The 26257-nt window shown below is 51.7% G+C and overlaps 1 protein-coding gene across 1 annotated transcript in view; it reads left to right on the forward strand.

Moving 5' to 3' along the window:
• The window catches only part of GRID2IP (glutamate receptor, ionotropic, delta 2 (Grid2) interacting protein), a 113362-nt gene that overhangs the window by 78110 nt on the left and 8995 nt on the right, over positions 1 to 26257 (forward strand). The window contains exons 21-24 of the mRNA XM_015429022.1: positions 844 to 973; positions 2515 to 2633; positions 4538 to 4702; positions 8060 to 8127. Coding sequence (XP_015284508.1) covers positions 844 to 973; positions 2515 to 2633; positions 4538 to 4702; positions 8060 to 8127 — 482 coding nt within the window. The remainder of the gene's footprint in view (positions 1 to 843; positions 974 to 2514; positions 2634 to 4537; positions 4703 to 8059; positions 8128 to 26257) is intronic.

Consider the following 26257-nt stretch of genomic DNA (forward strand, 5'->3'; position numbering starts at 1 on the left):
CAGGTCCACCGCCGGGCCCCTCATGGGGCTCGGCAGTGGAGCTGCAAGGCCACCGCCGGCAGCCGGGACCATTGGGGGCGGGGTGTGTGGCCTTATGACACACTTCCGGTGATGTCAGGGGGTGTGGCCTTATGACACACTTCTGGTGATGTCAGGGGGTGTGGCATATGCTAATGAGTTATGCTAATGAGTTCCTCTAGCTCTTTTTCTACGAAATGACCCCTGGCCACACCTAACTGACAAGGCTGTTGTGAAGACAGAAGGGGGGGGGAGATAGAACCAAGGGTGCCACCCTAAACTCCTAGGAAAGAGAGAGAGAAGGGACAACACGGATCTTGTGACACCCAGCCAGCCTCCTCTTCCGCAAGGCATTTCAGGCCCTGACCAAAGAACGGGAACTCCACTCTCACCTGCAGCAATAAGAGCCAGAGATTTCACTGCTGTGGGAATACCCGAGCTGAACCAACTTCCCTCCCCGGCCAGGCCTCTCTTAGTCGGCCGCCACGTGGCACAGGGCCCCACCGACTGTTCTTGCCAACAGCCAATCCATATGCAAATGAGCCTCCTCAGGAAAGCTCCTCCATTAGCATGTCTTCACAGCCTGGGGGACTCCTACCAGATAATGACTCAGCCCTGCCCCACCTTCCTGAGGAGATATAAATTACCTGCCTACCATTTTTCTTCTCACCTTGACACAGAGAGTACTCCCTCTTTCTGTGTTATACCTCTGAGGATGTCAGTCACAGCTACTGGCAAAACATCAGGTCCTACAATGCCAAGGCCACGGCCACACAGCCCGGAAAAATCTACAACAACGAATGTTCTTGCTTTGCTTCCATACAGCTGAACACGACCAAGACTGTCGACGGGAAATCCACCTTCCTACACATCCTTGCCAAATCGCTTAGCCAACATTTCCCAGAACTCCTGGGCTTTGCCAAGGATCTGCCCACAGTGCCACACGCCGCCAAAGGTAAAGCACCGAGGGCGGAGCTCCTCCTGAGTCTGTCTGGAAACAAGAGACCCGTCGCTCCTCTAGCACCGGTCTTTTATTGCATTGCGATAACTCCCCCTTCTGCTTTGATTCCTACTAGGGCTTCAGGGTTTTCCCTGTGGCATCCCCAACAGGGTGTGTTTGGGCGGGGTGTAACTTGGCTTGCTCTTTCAGTGCCAGATGAAACTATTACGCTGGAAGGGCAGCAGTCTTGTGAGTTTCAGTGGCACAGGACACATTTGGAATTTCCAGTGAAAAGGCTCTCGGGGAGCAGCCCTGGGCAAGATACTTTCCTGGAACCCTAGAAAGGCACTGCCAGCATAAAGCAGCTTAGTCTGTTCATAGAGATGGGGTTGGAGAATGGATGGTCTTCCTCCCTGGCTAGAGGTTAGGAATATAATAGTAGAAGAGCCCTGCTGGATCAGACCAGTGAGGGTCTATCTAGTCCAGCCTCCCGTCTCACACAATGGCCAGCCAGTTCCTCTGGAGGGCCAACAACAGGGCAGAGAGGCTGAGGCCTTCCCCGAGGTTGCCTCCTGGCTCTGGGAATCAGAGGTTTATGGCTGATGAATGTGGAAGTTCCCTATAAGAACATCAGAAGAGCCCTGCTGGATCAGACCAGTGAGAGTCCATCTAATCCAGCATCCTGACAGCAGCCAACCAGTTCCTCTGGAGGGTCAAACAAACAGGGTACAGAGGCCAAAGCCTTTTCCTAATAAGAACATCAGAAGAGCCCCGCTGGATCAGACCAGTGAGGGTCCATCCAGTCCAGCATCCTGTCTCACACAGTGGCCAGACAGTTCCCCTGGAGGGCCAACAACAGGGCAGAGAGACCGAAGCCTTCCTCTGATGTTGCCTCCTGGCTCTGTGATTCAGAGGCTTAGTGCCTTTGAATATGGAGGTTTCCCTCAGTCACCATGACTAGTAGCCTCCGATAGACTTCTCCTCCATGAATCTGTCTAACCCCATTTTAAAGCTGTTTATTCCTGTGGCCATCACTACGGCCTCTGGCAGCAAAGGCCACATTTGAATCACTGTCTGTGTAAAGTAGTATTTCCTTTTATCTGTTTCGAACCTACTGCCCATCAGCTTCATCGGATGCCCTCACGGTCAAGTGTTTTGGGAGGGGGAGAAAAGGTTCCCTTTGTCCACTCTCCCCACCCCGTGCATAATTTTATAAACCTCTATCGAGTCCCCCCCTCAGTCATCTCTTTTCTAAACTGAAAAGTCCCAGACTCCTCAGCCTTCCCTCCTAGGGAAGGGCCTCCAGACCCCTCATCATCTTGGTCGCCTTCCTCTGCACTTTTCCCAGCTCTGCAATGTCCTTTTTGAGATATGGTGACCAGAACTGGACACAGTATTCCAGTATTATCATCAAGGTTAGCCTCAGTGATAAAAAAGATCTCTGTGTGTCACTTGGCATAACCCTTGTAAGTTACCTGGCCAGAGAAAGGCCTTGGGCTACGCCACCAGAGAAGCCAAGATAGGCGGGGCAGACTTCTGTCTCTTCTCTCCCATAGTGAATCAAAGAACGTTAACAGCCGACCTCGACGACCTTCACACCACCATCGAGGAGATCGAGATCGCCTGCCAGAATATGCCGGCTTGCTCAGAGGACAGATTTGGGGACGTGATGGTCGTATCCTTTGTCGAAAGAGCTGGCGATCGGCTTGCCCACAAAAATCCCCCCCTCTCCTCCTCCTCCTCCTCCTCCTCCTCTTCTTCTTCCCAACAGGATAGGATGCGGTTCCTGACACCTTTCCTGGTGCCCTCTAAATGTTTGTATAAAGTCGGTGGGGCCGTATGGGGTTTTGAGAAGAAGAAGAAGAAGAAGAAGAGATTGGATTTATACCCCCCCTTCACTTGGAGTCTCAGAGCGGCTTACAAAAAGAGCTCTCTCAGCCCCACCTACCTCACCGGTTGTCTGTTGTGGGGAGGGGAAGGGAAAGGAGATGGTAAACCGCTATGAGACTCCTTTGGGTAGTGGAGGGTGGGGTATAAATCCAATCTCCTCCTCCTCTTCTTCCCAACAAGATCGGATGCGGTTCCCGACACCTTTCCTGCTGCCCTATAAATGTTTGTATAAAGTCGGTGGGGCCATATGGGGTTTTGGCCCAACAGGGCTTCTTATTGGCCATTGGAGAGTTGATTCTCATCCAGATTTTAAAAACTGTTTTTGCAGCAGCTGCCACCACAGCACAGGGATCTTTGCAGTGTGACTGAAGGTAAACTGCAGGAACCATTTGGCGGCTGGCTCCGCCTCCTGGCAGCAGCCATTTTGTGGCAGCCATTTTGTGGCTGAGCCCATCGTGCTGGGCCAGAATTCCAAAAGTGCACTCAGACTCCAGAAGGTTGGCGACCCCTGGGGCAGGAGTTCTGCCCCCTCTCCAGAAGGGAAGCAGGGCCCGGCTGGAGGTTGTGCCCTGGCCCTGCGAGCCCTGCTTACTCAAGAGCAGGTTGAACAAGAGTTGGGAAATTGTACGTGGCAGTCACCGTGGTGGTGGTGGGGGGAGAGGTGATGACTCATCTGCCGTTTTGTGCCAATTAAGCTTCAGATTTCAGAGTTCTCTTGTGCATCCTGAGTGAAGATACCCAAGAGAAACGTCCTCCTCACGAATAAACTCAACGAGAATTGGCTTTCTTTTTCTAAAGCGCCCTCAAGTCACAACCAGCTTCTGGCAGCCCCTCAGAGGGTTTTCAAGGCAACAGATGAGTGGAGGCAGTTTGCCATTGCCTGCCTCTGTTTTTTATCTAATGAGAGAGTGATAGAGACATAGAATCATAGAATGTTAGAGTTGGAAGGGACCTTGCAGGTCATCTAGTCCAACTCCCTGCACTCTGCAGGAGCATAGCCGAAAGATAGCCCTACAACACACCCGAAAGGTGGTTGCCCAGCCTCCGCTTGAAAACGTCCAGCGAAGGAGCATCCACCACCTCCCGAGGCAGACTGATCCACTGCTCAACCACTCTTACTGTTAGGAAGTTTCTCCTGATATTTAGTCGGTATCGACTCCCTTGTAATTTCCACCCATTAGATCTAGTCTTGCAATCCGGAGCAAGAGAGAAGAGATCTGCTCCATCTTCTACATGACAGCCCTTCAAATATTTGAAGACTGCAATCATGTCCCCTCTAAGCCTTCTCTTTCCCAGGCTAAACATACCCAGCTCTTTCAGCCTTTCCTCGTAAGACTTGGATTCCAACCCTCTCACCATCCTGGTTGCCCTCTTCTGGACACGCTCGAGCTTGTCAACATCCTTCCTAAAATGTGGTGCCCAAAACTGGACACAGGACTCCAGGTGAGGCCTGACCATAGCAGAATAGAGCGGAACTACCACCTCCCGTGATCTGGACACAAGGCTTCTGTTAATGCATCCTAAGACGGCATTAGCTTTCTTTGCAGTCACATCGCACTGCAGGCTCATGTTTTGCTTGCTGCTTTAAGTCCGAAGACTTCTGGCTCGCTGTTGCCAGCTGTCTTCTTGAACGTACAACCCAACGACACATTTACGACGTTCAGTTTGTCCTTAGCTATCCTTCTCGAGGCCTTCCTGGAAAGCGCCCATCCCATCATCCAGTCCTTGGCTGATCTTCAGCAGAGAGCTATGGAAGAGTTTGGCAAAGTCCTGTCCTTCTTTGGGGAGGACTCCAAAGTCACAACCTCAGAGGCTTTCTTTGGCATTTTTGCGGAGTTCATGAGCAAGTTTGAGGTGAGCCTTTGGGTTTATTTATTTATTATTTTATTTATTATTCATATTTCTATCCCGCCCTCCCCGAAGGCTCAGGGCGGCTTACAGGGTATATTGCCAAATAAAACAGTACAAAATATTAAATTACAACCCCATTAAAACAGATTTTGGTGCTTCTCTCAGCTAATTTCCAATCTCCAAATTACAATTTCTAAAAGCAAGATGGCCACCCCCTAACCGTCCCGTTCTCACCCATAGTGCAGCGATTATGGGGCCTAGGTGTACGTGCCCCCGTCCTGATGTCCATATATGGGGGTAGATGGTAAACTAGTGCGATGGTAGTACACTAGTGGTGGCGGCTCCTATTCAAAAGCCTGGCGGAAGAGCTCCGTCTTGCAGGCCCTGCGGAACTGTGCTAGGTCCCGCAGAGCCCTGATCTCCTCTGGGAGCTCGTTCCACCAGATAGGAGCCGCCACCGAGAACGTCCTATTCCTGGTCATGGTAAGTCTGCTAGAACGGGGGCCTATTCTGCATTTCCAAGCGTTCTCCAATAACGATCGGGTTGTCAAATGTCAGCCCAGGTGTGTGTTTTGCTTCATCAGGTGGTGATGGAGAGGGGAGGATTTTGCCAGTTTGAGAGGATATTTCCCTCAATATTGGCAAAAGGATATATTACAACAAACAGGACCACGGTGTATAATAGCTGGTAAAACAGTAAATCACCGTGTACAATTAAACAATATTTGTTGGTTTTTATATGCAATGTTTAGAATTCCATTATTAACAAAATTACAACAATAATACTACAATATGCAATATAAAGCTTAGCAGTACATACAGAGCAATACAGTACTAGTTACAGAGGGAAGCTTAGCCAATTATTATATGCTGTAGACCCAGTCACATTAGAACTTGCTATAGGAGCTCCCCAGTCACCAGAATCTAAGCGCGGTAGCGTACATCAAAAAAATCGTACAAGAATTAGCATTTTGAAATATGGCTTGCAGCACTTCATTCTAATGAAGAAATAATTACAGAATGACAAACCTGAAGAAGGACAAACGGATAGTGTACTAGAACTCCGTCGTTTGTCTGTAACTAGTACTGTATTACTCTGTATGTACTGCTAAGCTTTATATTGCATATTGTAGTGTTATTGTAATTTTGTTAATAATTGAATTCTAAACATTGCATATAAAAACCCACAAATATTGTTTAATTGTACACAGTGATTTATTGTTTTACTAGTCAATATTGTCAAAGGCTTTCATGGCCGGAGTCCATTAGTTGTAGATTTTCCGGGCCGTATGGCCATGGTCTTGGCATTGTAGTGCCTGACGTTTTGCCAGCAGATCTTTCTGTATGCCTCTGAGAACGCCAGTCACAGCTGCTGGCCAATCATCAGGTACCACAATGCCAAGACCACAGCCATACGGCCTGGAAAATCTACAACAACAAATATTTCCCTCTGTTTGTGAAACCGCAGGCAGCCCAAAAACACACACAAAGGCTTTGAACAGGTTGGCTCAGCAGCTTGAGGAAGGGAGGGTGTGAGCCGTGTCCTGCCAGTTCCACGGTTTTGTGAGTCTGGGCAGGAGGCCAAGAGATGGCCTGTTGCAAAGGAGGTAATGGACTTCAGTATGGATCCTTGGCAGGGGAACTCATTAGCATAACTCATTAGCATATGCCACACCCCCTGACATCACTGGAAGTGTGTCCACACACCCCGCCCCCAATGGTCCCGGCCGCCACCGCGGAAGCGGGGCGGCTGGAAGCAGGGGGCGGGGCTTCATCATGTGCCCCGCTCCCCGTACCTCACCCGGGGGGACTGCGATCCCCCCCGAAATGACCTCTGATCCTTGGCTGCTAACGCCACTTAGAAGGTGGGGCCCAGAGAGAAGGCGAGGAAGGGACTTTCTCCCACATTCTGTGCCTCAGCTTCACACTACATTATTAGGAATGACTCACACAGTCACTTCAGTATCGTGAGGCCTGGCTGGAGTTTGGGCGAATGATCCTTGTAGTCTGATGTTTTCTCGGTGCATTGTGGCCGGTGAATCACACGAGTAATTTGCTACAGGCATTAGCTTGGAAAGTTGGCAGAAGGGTAAACAGTGCACCAGTACCTTATGATTGTGACAAGTGATTCCGATGAGCAGCAAGGCCTCATTCAGCCTCAAGGAGAGTGGGAAGGGATGTGGTTCTCACTGGTAGAGCCTCTGCTTGGCATACAGAAGGTCCCAGGTTCAGTCCCCAACCTCTCCAGTTAAAAGGACCAGGCAGGAGGTGATGGGAAAGACCTCCGCCTGAGACCCTGGAGAGCTGTAAAGAGGGGCTGTGGCTCAGTGGCAGAGCCTCTGCTTGGCCTGCAGAAGGCCCCAGGTTCAATCCCCAGCATCTCCAGCTCAAAAGGACCAGGCAGGAGGTGATGGGAAAGACCTCCGCCTGAGACCCTGGAGAGCTGTAAAGAGGGGCTGTGGCTCAGTGGCAGAGCCTCTGCTTGGCCTGCAGAAGGCCCCAGGTTCAATCCCCAGCATCTCCAGCTCAAAAGGACCAGGCAGGAGGTGATGGGAAAGACCTCCGCCTGAGACCCTGGAGAGCTGTAAAGAGGGGCTGTGGCTCAGTGGCAGAGCCTCTGCTTGGCCTGCAGAAGGCCCCAGGTTCAATCCCCAGCATCTCCAGCTCAAAAGGACCAGGCAGGAGGTGATGGGAAAGACCTCCGCCTGAGACCCTGGAGAGCTGTAAAGAGGGGCTGTGGCTCAGTGGCAGAGCCTCTGCTTGGCCTGCAGAAGGCCCCAGGTTCAATCCCCAGCATCTCCAGCTCAAAAGGACCAGGCAGGAGGTGATGGGAAAGACCTCCGCCTGAGACCCTGGAGAGCTGTAGAGAGAGGCTGTGACTTGCCACGCAGAAGGTCCCAGGTTGAATCCCCAGCATCAAATGCCCAGGTAGGCGGTGATGTGAAAGACCTCTGCCTGAGACCCTGGAAAGCCACTGCCAGGGTAGAAAATTGTGCCCTCAGTGGACCAATGGTCTGATTCAGTGGACAGCAGCTTCGTGGGTTCCTGAGACTGGGGCCCTCCCCAGGCGAAGTCTTGCGCCTCCAACCAAGCAGGTTGTCCTCCGCTGCATTCTCCAGATGGCAAACAGCCACGCTGACCCGCTTTGGAAAATCTGTGGGGTGATCCCAGAATAGCGCAGCCGTCAGCTGTCTTACTGTGCTGCAGGTTTAGGATTTCTGGAAAGGTTCCTGTTGAGAGCAAGCACGGAGATACAATGTGGGGAAGACTTTCTCCTGTGGAATGAGGGGCAGGCCTTGCCTCTGATTATTCTTTGCATTTGGCGACCTTCCTGGTTTCCCCCCCCCTCCTTCTTTGCAGCGAGCCTTCAGCGACGTGCAGGCTGGCGAGACCCAGCGTAGCCCCAGGATGACCCCACCCCTCGCCTGGTGACTGGGGCAGACAGAGGCAGCGTTGGGCATGGTGCTTTCTTGCCAACAAAGTGCAATTGCTCCTGGCTGTGTGGTTGTAAATACACGTCCGGCTGAGAACTACAGGGGGAGAGAGAGAGAGCCGTTTCCAAGCCGAAAGAGCCAGCGCTGTCCGAAGGCGTTTCCGTGGTCACGTGGCCGGTGTGACTAAACACCGAGGCACACAGAACGCGGTTACCTTCCCACTGAAGTGGTACCTATTTATCTACTTGCAGTTTCTTGCTTTCGAACTGCTAGGTTGGCAGGAGCTGGAACTAGAGATGGGAGCTCACTCCGTCATGTTGAATTTTGCTTCTGCGACTCCCCCACGTGGCTGGATGTGAGAGGAGAGTGGGTTCGGTGGACTTCCAAGCGGCGCCGCCCTTGAGGGCATCGTTCCCAGGGTTTTTCTGCACTCCACAAACAGTTTTATCTCCCTCGCTCTGTGGACTGGCGTTTCTTGGGCCCGGTGACCTCTGGAGACGGGACTCAAGGCCCCCAAAGAGCCCTCACTCCCTCCCACACACACATTTTAAGAGCATCGGGATTCGTTTCCTTTCAGGGAGACATAACATGAGCCGGTTGGGCGGTGTTTGGTGTCAGTGGGTCAGCTTCTTTGGTGGGTGGGGAGGGAGGGAGAAGAAGATTCCTTCCTTGCTTTGGTGCCTCTCATCCCAAGCTTGTTCCTTCGCTGAGCTCCGAGCAGCTTTTCCGCCAACCCCCCCACCCCAACCACCATCTCCAGTCTCTCCCCGGAAGCCCGGAGCAGCTGCTCCAGCCGCTGCCACCACCCTGCCCCTCTGCCGCCAAAACAAACACCACTACACATCTGAGGACTGTTATCTCCAGGGTGGGGGTGTTCTGCAAAGGCATCCTTTCAAGCCCTTCTCGGGCCAAGAAGCAAACAAAAAAGAGACCCTTAAGGCAGGCGGGATGGACTGCCGGTTGACGGGAACGAGCTGCGGTAAACAGGGAAGCTGTGAGGTAACAATTCTGCGGCACAGGAGCAGAGTCTGCTCTCGCTTCACTCTCGCGTGCCGGGTTAATGCCAGTCTTGCCATATCCACCCTTCTTCTGTTGCCCCATCTTGAACCCTACGTCTCTGGAAACGGGTGAGAGAGTTCCCTCCAGGAAACTGGGTGGGGCGAATGGGCCAGAGGCGTTGCTGCCGCCCGTGCTGTGGACAATTATCCCACCATCCAGTCTGTGATTGATAGGCTTTGCAGGGTTTCTATATATGGCATCCCCAAAGAACGCCTCACCTGCTTGGCTGGAGTCCAGTGGGGCCAGAAGGAGGAGGAGGAGGAGGAGGAGGAGGAGGAGATGGGGGAGGTCCCTTCACTACCCGAAGGAGTCTCAGAGTGGCTTACCATCTCCTTTCCCTCCTCCTCCCCACAACAGACACCCTGTGTGAGGTAGGTGGGGCTGAGAGAGCTCTTTCGAGGACTGCCCTTGAGAGAACAGCTCTGAGAGAACTTGTGCCTGACCCAAGGCCACACCAGCAGCTGCATGTGGAGGAGTGGGGAATCAAAACCCGGTTCTCCCAGATTAGAGTCCACGCTCCTAACCACCACATCAAGAAAGAAGCCTGCCCTCCAGGGACTCAGCTCTTAATCCCAGAGAGGCACATGTTTCAGACAACCACCAGAACTGGTAGTCCAAACTGGTGGTGGAGGAAAGGGACCGTCAAGTCGCAGCCGGGGCAAGAGACGTTCAGAGGCGGTTGGCCATTGCCTCTGCATAGCAACCCTGGACTTCCTTGGCAGTCTCCCATCCCAATACCAACCAGGGTCGACCCTGCTTAGCTCCCAAGGTCTAAAAAGGTCGGGTAAGCTTGGCCTATCCGGGTCGGGGCTCTTAGTCTCAAATGCTCTAAAAAAAACTATTTCTTGGCTTCAGCGCTTGGTATCTTCTCTCTCCAACATCAGCCCTTCTGGGTGCCGAGACCGGGGCTGACTCTTGCTGGTCCGTGCCTTCTGGCAGTTAAGATCCCGACTGGGGTAACTCCCTGTTTAGATTTGTCTTCTGAAGAGTTGTCAGGAGCAGAGATGATATGTCATTGCCTTTTGCTCTGTGAAGTCAAAGGAGCTGCCCTCTACCCAGTCTAATGACACTATGGATTAGTAAAGGTTTCCCTTGTGCGAGAGCCGGTTGAATCCGACTCTAGGGGGCGGTGCTCGTCTCCATTTCCAAGCCGAAGAGCCAGCGCTGTCTGAAGACTTCTCTGTGGTCATGTGGCTGGCGTGACTAAACGCCGAGGCAAGATGATATGTCATTGCCCTTTTGCTCTGTGAAGTCAAATGAGCTGCCCTCTACCCAGTCTAATGACATTATGGATTAGTAAAGGTTTCCCTTGCACGAGAGCCGGTCAAAACCGACTCTAGGGGGCGGTGCTTGTCTCCATTCCCAAGCCGAAGAGCCAGCGCTGTCTGAGGACTTCTCTGTGGTCATGTGGCCGGCGTGACTAAACGCCGAGGCGCACGGAACACTGTTACCTTCCCACTGAAGTGGTCCCTATTTATCTACTTGCAATTTCTTGCTTTCGAACTGCTAGGTTGGCAGGAGCCAGGACCAGCATGACTAAACACCAAGGCACACGGAACGCTGTTACCTAGTACACTACTGTTAATGGCTCAGCCCCTGCCCCCTCCTGCTTTTCTTCCCCGTAACATGAGGGGGGGGGGCGGGAAGTGACTTCTGGGGACAGGCAATTTTCAGCAGACAAATAATGCGGTGGGGGGGAAGAGAGAGTTACCCGCCCCTTCCCACACACACCCTGCTCCAGCTTGCAGCCTCAGTGACTGCCCTGTGTGTATGGAAAAGTCCAGATGGAGATCACAAATTAACATCCTTAACTGGAAATGAAGAGCAGGGCCTCGTTTTCAGCCCCCTCCCCCTTTGGCTCCTGGAAAGGACAAGCGGCTCCGCCCAACAGCTTCATCACCGCCTGGTTCAAAATGGCGGCCGTATCCACTCCGTGCATTAATGCCTGCCACCGACTGCTTTGGTGGGGGGGTCTGTCTCCCTTGGTCATCCTGTTAGGAAGCCTGGCCTGGCTGTTCCATCTCCGAGCTGCAAACTCTTTTCCAGTGAAGCCACTGCCAGTGAAGAGCCTGGGGGCTCCTGTTCAGGTGTGGTCAGGATGCCCAGCTTTTCTTCTGCAGTCCTTCTTGATCTAGAACTGTTGTGGCCATCACTCTGCGTTCTGAATGACAGGCCCAGTGTCCTGTTAACTTCCTGTCTAAAAAAGCTTTTGCTTTAAAGACCTGGTTCGCTAGCGGCTGTGACTGTGCAAGAGAGGAAGAACCGCTCCAGCCTCTGTATTTCCAGAAGGGATTATCTTGTGACTTATTATTTTTTTTAAAGAACTTCCATTGAGGGCTGTGTATATATTCCACGTCTCCGTCCAATCCTACATGCTCATCCCAATAAAGGTATACCCTCCTTGAAGCAAAGTCTGTTCCTTGCGAGATTGCATCACTTGGACAATGTCTCTTAATTCCCAATAGATTCAAGCAGCTGCAGGCCCGTAGCCAGGATTTTGTGGCATGTGGGGCAATTTTTTTTTTAATGGGGCTGAAAGTGCAGAAAGAAAAGCCATTTAGCCACCAGAAAGCTGTTACCAGGATAGATCTCTAAATTGCAAGCTGTCCACAACTTTAGATGACAGTTCTCAGCCGCTGCAAGTTAATCACTTTTGGCCAGCCTAAGCAACAATTCTGAGAACAAGCCGGCCGGGGTGGGGGTGGCTTCTACAGTCAAGAAAGCCAACACTTAGGCAGAAAAGCTCCCTTAAAGGAGACCAGTTTCTTGACACAGAGTTAGAAGGGATCCTAGAGGTCACCTACTCCAACCCCCTTGCTCAGTGCAGGAATTAGCCAACTGCAGCGCCCCACTCTGCTTAAATGGAGCTCGTGACTTTAAAAAATGTTTAAAAGTGGTTGAAAAAAAGCATTTTCAGGAGAAATTCTTGTGGGGCCGTGGCTTTAAGAAAGGGGGCTGAGCCTCCAAAAGCCCCACCCGAAGCTAGTGGGTAGCCATGCTGGTCTGAAGCAGCAGAACAAAGTCTTGAGTCCAGTGGGCACCCTTAAGACCAACAAAGTTTTATTCATGGTATAAGCTTTCGTGTGCAGGCACACTTCTGTATCTGAAGAAGTGTGCTTTCACACGAAAGCTTATACCTTGAATAAAACTTCGTTGGTTTTAAGGGTGCCACACGGGACTCATCTCAGTTCCTGAGTTAGGGATTGGTGAAGGGAGACCGTAGTTTATTTCTAGCACTGGCCTTTTCCCATGACCTGACTCTCACGGTGGGAACTGTGGACTGAGGGCAAGCTGGTCACTGATGGCTTTGTGTAGCCCATGCTTCTCGCTGAGAAGAGGCCCAGGACGTGCCGCTGGTGCAAAATTCAGCTTCCTCGACACCATAACGTGTTTTTAAAAAGTCTAGTGCAGGGGTCCTTTTTTGGAACTCTGGAATTCTGACACAGGGTGGTGGGTGGAGTGACAAAATGGCTGCCCCAGGGGGCGGAGCCACATGTGTAGAAGACGCCCAAGCACATAGAAGAAGAGTGATAATTTTAAAAAATGCACTGGGAAGGAAGAACAAGAAGAAGAGATTGGATTTATACCCCGCCCGTCACTACCCAAAGGAGTCTCAGAGTGGCTTACAAACTCCTTTCCCTTCCCCTCCCCACAACAGACACCCTGTGAGGTAAAAGAAGAAGAAGTTGGATTTATACCCCGCCCGTCACTACCCAAAGGAGTCTCAGAGCGGCTTACAAACTCCCTTCCCTTCCCCTTTCCACAACAGACACCCTATGAGGTAGGTGGGGCTGAGAGAGCTCTTGCAGAAACTGCTCTTTTTCAAGAACAGCTCTTGTCAGAACTACGGCTTGCCCAAGGTCATCCAGCCAGGTGCAAGTGGAGGAGTGGGGAATCAAACCCCGTTCTCCCAGATTAGAGTCCGCGCACTTAAGCACTGCACCAAACTGGCTCTCCAGGAGTAAGAGAGACTAAAACCAACACTGTGGTTGCAGTGGCCACTCAAACAGCATTATTTTAATCTGCCCAGATGATTGGCTCTCCGGGGGCCAGTCAGAAGCTGTTCTGGGCAAGTGCCCCACCTCGTCCCGCCCACTTTGTAAAAACAGCATGTGGGGGATGGCCGATCTAGTCCTTTTGACCGCAGAAGATAACCTGGGAAGCTCACTGCCCTAACTGTCCATTACGTGGTCCTCGTGTCCTCCCCCAGTCCACCACGAGGACTTTCACACGTCAGACGTGCCTCGTGTGTTCTGTGCGGGGGGCTCAGTTCCCAGGAGCCAGTTCAGACTGAGAGCCCAGCATGCAAGGGGGCGGGGTTCAGGCTCTCCCCATGGGCCATTTCCCCATCTGAAATGGCCCAGAGAGCTGCTATCTGCCCGCTGCCGAAAGCTACCCATAGCTATCAGTACTCATAAGATTCCCTAAGGTGGTCAATGGCAACTCCTTGAGGCTGTTACAGATCGGGAAAACAGTGCGTGGAGGGAGGCTAAACAGAACTGGGTGCCCCTCAGGGGTCATTTCCTGCAGGAGCGCACAGGAGCGGAGCTCCGGCAGTAAAGAGCCCAAGGGGCGGGCGCATGCAACAAGCCCCACCCCTTGCTCCCAGCAGCCGTCAGTCAGAGCAAGAAGCGGCCAGGTAAGTCACAGAGCCCCCTCCGGTCCAAAACAGTCCAGTGGCACCTTTAAGACCAAGTTTTATTCAGGTACAAGCTCTCCCTCCTCTGTGAGGACAGATCTGCATGCCCCCCCCAATAGCTAGCAATCCAAAATAGTCCAGTGGAGCCTGAGCGGTGGGTGTTGCCTGCTGACACACTTCCGGTGAAGTCAGGGGGTGTGGCATATGCAAATAAGTTATGCTAATGAGTTGTGCTAATGAGCTCCTGCACCTCTTTTTCTATGAAATGACTCCTGGTGCCCCTCCACCCGAAAATGACTTCCCAGCATGAAACTACTAACAAGGCATGTCTGATTGAAAGTCCTGGGAGCAGACCTGGGAGGACAGGGGTGTGTGCTGGAGTTCTCCTGGAATAACATCTGATCCCCAGGCTACAAAGATCAGTTCCTCTGCAGGACATGGCAGCTTCAGACGATTCTGCAGTATACTATAGAGTCTAGGGAAAAGGGAAGTCCTAGAATGACGTCACAATGTAACTGACTTCCCCAAATTCCTCCGTCCCCAGACACCGTTCCCAAATCTCCAGGAATTTTCCAGGATGGAGCTGGCAGCCCTATAGGCCCTGAGTGATTTTGTGTGAACACGCGAAGCTGCCTAATACTGAATCAGACTCTCGGTCCATCAAAGTCAGTATTGTCTATTTGGACTGGCAGCAGCTCTCCAGGTCTTTCACATTGCCTACTGCCAGGTCTTTTTGCATGCCAAGCAGAGGATCTGCCACTGAGTCACAGCCCCTCTTTACAGCTCTCCACGGTCTCGGGCTGAGGTCTTTCCCATCATCTGCCTGGTCCTTTTCAACTGGAGATGCCAGGGACTGAACCTGGGACCTTCTGCATGCCAAGCAGAGGAACTGCCACTGACTCACAGCCCCTCTTTACAGCTCTCCAGGGTCTCGGGCTGAGGTCTTTCCCATCACCTCCTGCCTGGTCCTTTTTAACTGGGGATGCTGGGGATTGAACCTGGGACTTTCTGCGTGCCAAGCAGAGGTTCTGCCACTGAGTCACAGCCCCTCTTTACAGCTCTCCAGGGTCTCAGGCATGAGGTCTTTCCCATCACCTCCTGCCTGGTCCTTTTTAACTGGGGATGCCGGGGATTGAACCTGGGACTTTCTGCATGCCAAGCAGAGGCTCTGCCACTGAGTCACTGCCCCTCTTGACAGCTCTCCAGGGTCTCAGGCGGAGGTCTTTCCCATCACCTCCTGCCTGGTCCTTTTAACTGGAGATGCTGTCAGAGGTTGAGCCTGGGACCTTCTGCATGTCAGGCAGAGGCTCTGCCACTGAGCCACGGCCCCTCCCTAACTTAGTGTGGCTTAGTGTTTCTTGGCCTGGCTTATGTCCCAGGGTTGTTTGGGATAATGAAAGGAGAGGGGAAGCTTAGGAAGAAAGACAGAGGAAACATGTATCGGTAGGTAGATAAAACCCAGATCTCCTGGGCCAAGTCTGTCTCAACATCTCCTGGCATCTACTTCAGTTCTCGATCTCCTGCCTGGCTAGAAGTAATGACAGATAACTGGTAGAAAATGTGCTGGGTGGGACAGCTGTTTATTACATGGTCCTGGCATGGCTCCTCATAAGTATTCTTCTATGAGACAGTAGTTATCGTTGACAGGTCGAATCTGAGGCCTTGGGGAGGTAATCATTAAATGTTCACATGCTCGTTTGGTTACTCGCTTACTGATTTTTTTTGAGAGCCTTCACTGTATCAATGGAAAACAGACTCTTCCCCAGCAGTCTGTCTTCCGCAAGAAACCAGCCTCCATTTGCTCACACCATAAGAGCCTCAGAAGAGCCCTGCTGGATCAGACCAGTGAGGGTCCATCCAGTCCAGCATCCTTTCTCACACAGTGGCCAGCCAGTTCTTCTGTAGGGCCAAACAGGGCAGAGAGGCCGAGACCTTCCCCTGAGAAGAACCTCAGAAGAGCCCTGCTGGTTCAGACCAGGGAGGGTCCATCCAGTCCAGCATCCTGTCTCACACAACAGCCAACCAGTTCCTCTGGAGGGGCAACAACAGGGCAGAGAGGCCGAGGCCTTCCCCTGATAATAGCATCAGAAGAGCCCTGCTGGATCAGACCAGTGAAGGTCCATTGAGTCCACCATCCTGTCTCACACAGGGGCCAACCAGTTCCTCTGGAGGGCCAACAACAGGGCAGAGAGGCCGAGGCCTTCCCCTGATAAGAGCATCAGAAGAGCCCTGCTGGATCAGACCAGTGAGGGTCCATATAATCCAGCATCCCGTCTCACCCAGTGACAGTGGCCAACCAGTTACTATGAAGGGCCAACAACAGGGCGTAGAGACCGAGGCCCTCCCCTAGAATCGCTTCCTGCCTCTGAGATTCAGAGGCTAACCGGTATTGCTTCCTGCCTCTGAGATTCAGAGGCTAACTGCCTCTGAACATGAAGGTTCTCTTTAATCACTATGGATAGTAGCCACTGATAGACCTTATCGCTAGTAGCCACTGATAGACCTGACCTCCACGGACCTGTCTTTTAAAGCTGATTCCTGTGGCTCCCATGTTCCACTGTGTTTTCTGCCTCTGAACTCTGCCAGAGCAGACGTTTGCAGATGTGTCACCCCCCCTCCTCTCTGGGATGCCATTCAGCAAGCAGCATTAAGTAGCTGTGAGCAAACTTGAATTTTTTGGGGGGGATTTTACTGTACTCAACCATTGCTACCTGCCCCCAAGACCCTTGGAGAGGGACTGTGTTGAGACAGACACCGCTGAAGAAATCCGTATGTCCAGCTGCTGCATCGGGACTCTCCGGCTCCTTGGATGGCGTTGAGCAAAGTAGAGCGCCCACATTCCATGTCTGCATTAAGATCTGACTTCTCCCGAAGAGGCAGGGCTTTCTCAGAGACAGCGAGGGTGACAATTGCACGCCGGCTCATGCAATACCCTGAGGTCATACTTGGCATCCAGCCTGGGCATGATACAAGCCTTACTTTGTATTGTTGTGCGTATCACCAAGTATCAGGGGGGTGAGGCCACCGAGGCCTGTCACTCACTTGCTCTGATTGGCGCTGTTGGAGCAACAGAGAATGCTGCTGGATACCAGTTGGAGTTTTGGGGCGTCTTCTAGCCATAGGTCTCTCTCTCTCTGGAGTCCTGCCCCATGACGGTGAGGGAGATTTTACCAGCGGGGACGCAACGGGCCGATCCCTGTTCAGATACTGAACTAGGGTGGGAGATGATGCGTCTGCCCGAACTGGCACATCGGATGCAGATGTTGTGGCCGGGGTGTGTAAAAAAATCTTGAAGGAAGGAAGAACTCGGATTCTAGGACAGCACCGAGAAGACCTGCTTGGGTCTCTTTTAACGTTTATCTCTGTTGGATACTTGAGAGAGGGTGCCTGTTCTGGGCTGTTTAGAATTTGATCAGATGACTGCAGAGAAGACTGAGGGGCCTCAAAGCAACGGTGAGAGTTATTCTCGGGGTCTGCCCAACTTTTGTCTTGTTGCTAGCCAGGCAGGACCTGTGGGTCACCCAGAATGACAGATCATCTCCAGACTACAAAGATTAGCTTCCCTGGAGAAGACGGATACTTTGGAGGGTGGACTCAGTCTATGGCACTGTACCCCGCTGAGGTCCCTGCCCTCCCCAAGTCTCCATCCCCAAATTTCCAGGAGTTTCCGAACCTGGATCCGGCAACCCTGCCCCCTGTCCCCCACCGGTGGACAGTGGGGAGCAGGAAACCCTATAATCCATCCTGAACCTTTCTCTTCAGTGCTGACAATGATGGGGTAGTTTTTCCCGAGCCCTCAGCCCTACCTATAGGTGCAAGATGAGTAGCTGGTCTCATGATGATCCCGGTCTATCGGAAACATGGGCCCCTGTGAAGAGTCGCCCTGCTCCTTCCGGAACTTCCTGACTGTTAAGAGCAGTTCCTCAGTGGAACAGGCTTCCTCGGGAGGAGGTGGTGGGTTCTCCTCCTTTGGAGGTTTTCAGACAGAGGCCAGGTGGCCATCTGACTGCAAAGCTGATTGTGTGAAGTAAGGCAGATCACAAGGGAGGGCAGGAAGTGTTGCCTCAGGGCTTAGTTCTTGTGGCCCCTTCTTACACGCCCAGGGAAATGCCAATCGCCACTTTGGGGTCAGGAAACCATTTTTCTCCAGGCCAGTTTGGCTGGGGATCCTGGAGGTTTTTTTGTCGTCTTCTGGGTGTGGAACAGCAGTCACTGAGGGTGTGGAGGGGGAGGTATGAAGTTCATGTATTGTGCAGGGGGCTGGACTAGACAGAGTTGCCAAGTCAATTTTTCTTACCGGCGGGGGAGCCTCGCTGGGCTCTGGGAGCTGTCCGTCGACGTGTGAACGCAAAGCGCGCTGCCAGCACATCACCGGAAGTGACGCGCGACATCGATCACGTTGAGGGCGTGGCCCCGATCGTCGGAGGGAAAACCATAGAGTTTTCCCTCCGACGATCGGGGCCACATCCCCAATGTGATCGATGTGGTTGCGCTTCAGGGGCGGAGTTCCCCCCGGGGCCCTATTCCGCGGGGGCGGGAATCGGGCCTCTGAAGCAGGGGTTTCCCCGCCCCCCGCCCCCACTTGGCAGCCCTAGGACTAGATGACCCTTCCAGCTCTGTGTTCTTGTGTTTCTTCCACCCCACCCCACCCCACCCCAACTACTGGGATCTGTGCAAATACATCTTTTGCTCCTCTTAGAACAGCCTGAGTTTTTTCCACCCAGATGGCAGAAGAGAGTTGCTGGGGGCATTTGAGGTTTTGGGAATTATTTCAAGCTTGAGGGAGCGGCTGGAATGGCTTTGCGGGTCCCAATAGTTTCCTTTTTTGGTTCTGGGGGTGTGGGAATAGGTTGGAATGCAGCAGCAACCTTAGCAGACGTATAAAAGGTCTCGTTGGAAACTTTCTCAAGCAGAACCGGGGAAGGCCATTACCTGTCTGAGGACGAGGTGCAATCACAGAGACGGTCGCCCACGCATGCAGGAGACCTGCGAATCTTGTAACGTCTGCAGTAGCTGTCAACAATGGTCCCTTCCAGAGGAATCTGACATTCTCAAGTTCCAATCTCTGATGTCTCTTTTGAGGCAGGCTAGACTTTGTTTACTTTTTCTTGATCCTTTACAAAATATTTAAGCCGGAAAAGAACTTGCCTAGTCAGTTGGAAGTATCCAATTGACTAGCAAGTTCTTTCCCAGCTTAAATATTTGCCAGGTCCACCAGCAGGGGATGGGAGGGGGGTAGGGTTGCTAGATCCAGGCTGAGAAATTCCTGGAGATTTTGGGGATGGAGCCTGGGGGTACAGTGCCATAGAGTCCGCCCTCCAAAGCAACCATTTTCTCCAGGGGAACCGAACACTGTAGTCTGGAGATGTCCTGCAATTGCAGGGGGTTCCCAAGTCCCACCTGGGAGGCTCGCATGCCTATCTGGAAGCAGGTACAGTGGATGCCGAGTCTCTACAAATATTCCCACAATGCAAAATGAAACAAAACCAGAAATCTCCTTTGGCTTTGAGAAAACGACCCCTCTGCGGCTAAACTTTTCAGCTAGGATCAAAAGACCACGGATCCTGGAAAAGACTGCGGGTAAAAATGTGGGCACGGTCGGTAGAATTCACTTTGTACCAACGAACACAATCAAATGGACGGTTCTGACTAGGTGGTGGTGGAAGGTGCAGTAAAGTCGCAGTCGACTTATCGCAAACCCGTAGAGTTTTCAAGGCGAGAGGCATACAGAGGTGGTTTGCCATTGCCTGCCTCTTCATCATGGTGACCCTGGCCAGTTTGGTGTAGTGGTTAAGTGCACGGACGCTGATCTGGGAGAACCGGGTTTGATTCCCCACTCCTCCACTTGCACCTGGCTATGTGACCTTGGGTCAGTCACAAGCTCTGGCACAGCTGTCCTTGAAAAAGGAGCATTTTGTGTCAGTTCTCTCAGCCCCACCCACCTCACAGGTGTCTGTTGTGGAGAGGGGAAGGGACAGGACTTTGTAAGGCGCTCTGAGACACCTTTGGGGAGTGAAGGGTGGGGTATCTATCCACTCTCTTCTTCTTCTTCTCTTCCTTGTGCATAGCCTTTGCAACTTCATCTTTGTTACAGGCTGGCGCTTGACCTTTAGGTAACTTGAGTCCTGTGAGGGGACGGCCATCAGGTCATTCCCAAGAGCTTCTCTCGCATGCTGGTTAGCAGGGGTCATTTCGTAGAAAAAGAGGTGCAGGAGCTCATTAGCATGACTCATTAGCATAACATATTTGCATATGCCACACCCACTGACATCACCGGAAGTGTGTCAGAAGGCGACACCCACCGCTCAGGCTCCACTGGACTGTTTTGGATTGCTAGGTATTGGGGGGGGGGGAAGTGCAGATCTGTCCTTGCAGAGGAGGGAGAGCTTGAACCTGAATAAAACTTGGTCTTAAAGGTGCCTTTGGACCAGGGGGCCTCTGCAGCTTACCTGGCTGCTTCTTGCTCCTTGTGGCCTGAGGCTGCTGGGAGCAGGGGGCGGGGCTTGTTGCATGTGCCTGCCCCCTGGGCTCTTTACTGCCGGAGCTCCGCTCCTGTGCGCTCCTGCAGGAAATTACCCCTGCTAGTTAGCAGCTCTTATCCAGGATGCCTGATCTGTTTCCTCTCACCACTAGATGCCAGGTGGAAGTTGGCCTGGCTCATCCTAGTGTTTGGAATCATTTGATTACTTGTGGCCAGCAATCAGAGTATAAGATGCTTAGTTTTAGCTATGCCTCTCACCTCGAGGTCTGGCTAAGTTTTGTTGTGTGTGTGTGTGTGTATTTGAAACCCAGCAGATGGGAGCTTAGACTGCTATTTCTGTATGCTTGGTCATTGCTTATTAAAATCTCCTTGTAAGGAAACCTGGGGCAAGGTTATGACTAGGTAGATACGTGTTTTGGGGGTGGTGTTAGGGAGAGCGATTGAAATTATCCTCTTGTCCTGCAACCGGTCCCCTTAGCTTCCCCATATCCAAAGCTCTCCAATTAACTTATAATCAAAATCTAAGAGAAGGCTTAGAGGAAACATGATTGCAGTCTTCAAATATCTGAAGGGCTGTCATGTAGAAGATGGAGCAGATCTATTCCCTCTTGCTCCAGATTGCAAGACTAGATCTAATGGGTGGAAATGACAAAGGAGTCGATACCGGCTAAATATCAGGAGAAACTTCCTAACTGTGAGTGGTTGAGCAGTGGAACAGACTGCCTTGGGAGGCTCCTTTGTTGGACGTTTTCAAGCAGAGGCTGGACGACCATCTTTCGGGTATGTTGTAGGACTGTCTTTCGGCTGGAGTGCAGGGGGTTGGACTAGATGACCTGCAAGGTCCCTTCCAACTCTTAACATTCTATGATTCTATTATTCAAAGTCACCTGCCCATAGAGTGCCAGCGAGGGGCTTGGATATGTTTTCTGGAAACTGTGTTTGCACTCGGCCTGGTAGAGGTTTGCCCTCTTGTTACAAATTGGGGAGTCTGGTACACGGAGGGCGAGGCTTGCGGGAGTGGAAGTGGTTCAGGGTGAGACAGGCAAGGAAAGCACGGCAGGGAAACTAGGCCATGGGTGATTTTGTTTCTTTTTTTTAATACACTTATTTATCATTTTCCCAATTTATATACATCCATTTTTACTTACACACTGAGTCTTATTCTATTCACATAGATTTCTACAAACATATACTTCAATCCATATATCCCCTTGTCTCTTGAATCCAGATATACATTTTTTTCCATCTCTTTTTAAACACACCTCCATCTTTCCTTTGAAGACTTATTGTTAATTTGTCAATTTCTGCTAACTCCATCAATTCAAATATAATTTCATCTCTTGTTGGCAAAATCTCGCTTTTCCAATATTTAGCCATCAATATTCTCGCAGCGGTTATTATAAATGTTAACAAGTATTCATCATTTTGAGTATACTCTTCCGGTATCATATTTAATAGTGCTATTTCCGGGGTTAAAGCCATTTTTAGCTTCATAAGCTACCCGGCCAGACTCCCCCCTCCCTTCCCACCCTCTCCCCCTCCCTTAAAAAAAGACAAGAAAAGAAGAGGAGGAGGAGACGGGGGTCTGCCCTAGAGTTTGGCAGCCCGGCAGGTGCAGCGGCAGTGCAGCCAATAAAAGCCCCTGCCGGGGCTGACCTCCAGTGTCAATGCAAACGAACGAGGACCATTGGAGCAGCGGGCGGTGGAGGAGCCAACTTCAAACTGCCGCAGCAGTCTCCTTGGTGCCCCCCCGTGGGGGGGAGACACAAGGTGAGGGGGGGCACCACAAGGCAGCCTCGCCTGGGGAGGCGCTAGTTTCGCCTAGGGCGCCAAAAAACCTCGGGCCGGCCCTGTCTGGAAGCAGGTACAGTGGATGCCGAGTCTCTACAAATATTCCCACAATGCAAAATGAAACAAAACCAGAAATCTTCTTTGGCTTTGAGAAAATGACCCCTCTGTGGCTAAAATTTTCAGCTAGGATCAAAAGACCACGAGTCCTGGAAAAGACTACAGGTAAAAATGTGGGCACGGTCGGTAGAATTCACTTTGTACCAACGAACACAATCAAATGGACGGTTCTGACTAGGTGGTGGTGGAAGGTGCAGTAAAGTCGCAGTCGACTTATCGCAAACCCGTAGAGTTTTCAAGGCCCAATCTTTAATCCAAATTAATGCTGCGGAAACTAGGCCACGGGTGATTTTCGAGCACGCCACAGCAAACGTGGGACTACCAACCTCCACATGGGGCCTGGAGAGCTCATGCAATCGAAACCCATCTCCAGACAACAGCAACCAGTTCCCTGGAGAAGTGAGCTGCATTGGAAGGTGGACTGTATGGTACACAGCTACGGTCCATCCCCAAATTCAGCCCTCACTAGTCTTTACCACCAAATCTTTTCCTGGATGACACAGCAGTCCTGGATCCCTTCCAATACAGTTTCTGGGCCGGAGATGGCACTGGTCGCTCTCACAGATGACCTCCATAGACAGCTGGATCCAGGCAGGTCAGCGCTGCTGAGATTACTTGACCTGTCAGCAGCATTTGACACAGTTGATCAAGATCTGTTGACTAGGGTTGCCAAGTATAGCTTACCTCCGCAGCGGGGGACTCCCGCCGGGTGGATCCTGGAGCGCGCACGCGCCGCACGGACGTCACCAGGAAGTGACGTTATGACGCCGGGCATGCTGGGGGCGGGGCCACAACCATTCAAGGGGAAACCATAGAGTTTCCCCTTGGATGGTCGTGGCCCCGCCCCTAGCGTGCCCGGCATCATAACGTCACTTCCTGGTGATGCGCACGCCGGGGTGGGGTTCCCCCCGGGGCTCGATTCCGCGGCGGCGGAAAGCGGGGGTTTACCCGCCCCCTGCCCCCACTTGGCAGCCCTACTGTTGACCCACCACTTTGCCAATGTGGGGATCTGGGGGACAGCCTTGCAATGCTTTGTCTCCTTTCTCAAAGATCAGGGACTGAGGGTAGTGCTAGGGGAGAGGGTCTCGATAGTCACTGGTATGTGGGGTCCCCCAAGGGGCAATAATCTCCTTGGTGTTTTTTAACATCTTTATGTGCCCCCTTGCCGAGCTGGTGTTGAGCTTTGGGCTTGAGCATCACCAGTACGCTGATGACACTCAGGTCTGTCTGTTGATCAGCGGCCATCTGAATGCTGCGCTTGAAAATCTGACCAAGAGTCTGGAGGCCATGGCTGGTTGGTTGAAGCAGAGCCAGCTGAAATTAAATCCATCGAAGATGGAGGTCCTGTGGCTGGGCCAGGGGGATGCTGGGCTGGGATGTCAACTCCTGGCTCTTGATGGTATGCCAGTAACACCTGCTTCATCTACCAGGAGGTTGGGACTGGCCCTGGATGTCTCCCTTTTAACGGAGGCTCAGGTCATGAATGTTGTTAAACTGGACTCTTACCACCTTCACCAGGTTAAAGAGTTGGTTCCCTTCCTGTCTACCTCTGTTTTAGCCACAGTGATCCATGCAATGGTCACCTCCAGGCTAGACTACTGTAACTCGCTCTACGCAGGGCTTCCCTTGAGACTGACCCGGAAATTACAACTGGTCCAGAGTGCAGCTGCATGAGTTCTGACAGGAACATCTTTCTGAGCACATATCCAACCAGTGCTCTACCAGCTGCACTGGCTCCAGATTGAAGACCGGGTCAGGTTCAAGGTTTTGGGTTTGGGACCAGCATATCTTTGGGACTGCTTTTCCTGGTATATACCCCAAAGAGTGTCCAGCTCTAGTGATCAAAATCTGCTGGTGATCTCTGGCCCAAAGAGTGTCCGGCTGTCCTCAACCAGGGCCAGGGTATTTTCCGCCCTAGTTCCAACCTGGTGGAACACTCTTCCGGGAGAGATCAGGGCTCTGTGGGACTTGTTACAGTTCCACAGGGTCTGCAAAACAGTGTTGTTCCACTGGGCGTATGGTTGAGGACAGAGACGAGCTCTATCTTGATGGTTTACATCTTGGATTAGCCTCCTCCCTTTATCCCTCTGTCCCCTCTCCCTTTTCTTATACATCCCTCCTGAGATTTTATGCCATGTTTTAGCTGTATAGTGGAATGTATCTATGTATACCCAGTTTGGTGTAGTGGTTAAGATCGCGGACTCTAATCTGGGAGAACCGGGTTTGATTCCTTGCTCCTCCACATGCAGCTGCTGGTGTAACCTTGGGTCAGTCATAAGTTCTTTCAGAGCTGTTCTCTCAAGGACAGTCCTGGAAAGAGCTCTCAAAGCCCCACCTGCCTCATTCAACCCTCTAAACTGTGGAGTCTTGTGAGTAGAAATTCTACTTGGTGAGATACTGGCATTTAAGTTGTGAGTGAGCAGTTTGGCTACTGCATAAACTAGTTTGCTCCTGGAGCCAGCCTTCCTGAGCTCAGACAAAAATGTGTGAGCTACAAAACTGTGAGCTAGCTCACAATAACTCAGCTTAGAGGGAACACTGCTCACAGGGTGTCTGTTGTGGGGAGAGGAAGGGAAGGGAGATTGTAAATTGCTCTGAGAGTCCTTCAGGTAGTGAAGGGTGGAGTATAAATCCAATCTCCTCTTCTTATCTTCTTCTATGATGTATTTTAATTACATTTCATGGTATTTATGGTGATTACGTATGGAAGGTTTGAACTGAATGTCTTTACAAATGATGTTGCCCACTCTAAGCCTGGTCTCCAGGGAGAGCAGGTTATAAATTTAATTAATAATAATAATAATAATCTCCAGGAATTTCCTAACCCCAGGGCTATTTTTGGGCAGGAAGGCACAGGAACGGAGTTCCAGCTAGCTCCCAAGTTGGCCACGCCCAGCAGGAACTCATTAGCATAATAGGCCACACCCAACAGCAGAAACTCGTTAGGATTGGCTACATTAGGGGTGTGTGGCCTAACATGCAAAGGAGATCCTACTACAAAAAAAGGCCCTGGGTTTTGACAACAAACAAGGTAAACAGAATAACAAGCAAAAGGTGGGTGTGGCTGGATAGCCACACTTCTGGTAACATGTGGGTGCGGCCTAATGTGCTAATGAGCTGTGAGGTGTGGCCCAATATGCTAATGAGTTCCTGCTGTTGGGTGTGGCCTATTATGCTAATGAGTTCCTGCTGGGCTTTTTCTACAAAAAGAGCCCTGCCTAACCCTACACCAAAGGAGTTGGCACGTCACGACCAAGCTTACGCTTTTTTCTGTCACCACCTGAGATTAAAGGGCAGACTGTGAGCCTACCCTGAGAGAGAAACCTCCTAACCAGGGAATCCCCCAGCCAAAAAGAAACACCTTCACATCTAATGCTGCCCAGTGAAGGTTCCCGTGCCTGTTTGGATGCCGCCAAGCAGCTGGGAAGAGATCAGGTTGCAGTTTCTTTAAAAAGGAGCCTGAGAGCTCTAGGGATGGTCAGAATGAGGCTGGGAGCAGGAGAGGAGAAAGGGCAGAGAGTTGGTGCAAGCAGATTCAAGTGGAACCGGCTGCAGTGGGGAACTCCTGGATCCGGTGAGGTCAGACTCTTCATTGAGAGTCACAGGGAGAGGGACTCTGAGGAGGGAGGAGGAGGGGGATTGGATTTATACCCCGCCCTTCACTCGGAGTCTCAGAGCGGCTTACAAACTCCTTTCCCTTCCCCTCCCCGCAACAGACACCCTGTGAGGTAGGTGCGGTTGAGAGAGCTCTGACAGAAACTGCTCTTTTTCAAGAACAGCTGTGCCAGAACTACGGCTTGCCCAAGGTCATCCAGCAGGTGCAAGTGGAGGAGTGGGGAATCAAACCCGGTTCTCCCAGATTAGAGTCTGCGCACTTAACCACTACACCAAAGAGGAAGGGGAAAGGCTGAGATTTGGGATGTGGGAAGAGGCCCAGGAAGCTGCGACGCCTAAGGGATTGTTCCCAGTCTTGTAATCGTTCCCTGATGGGGACTTCTGGAGGGCTGGGTGGACTTCAAACATGTTGTTTTGGCCCA

The sequence above is a fragment of the Gekko japonicus genome, unplaced genomic scaffold (genome assembly GCF_001447785.1).
Source record: "Gekko japonicus isolate JY-2015 unplaced genomic scaffold, Gekko_japonicus_V1.1 scaffold1395, whole genome shotgun sequence".
NCBI lineage: Eukaryota > Metazoa > Chordata > Lepidosauria > Squamata > Gekkonidae > Gekko > Gekko japonicus.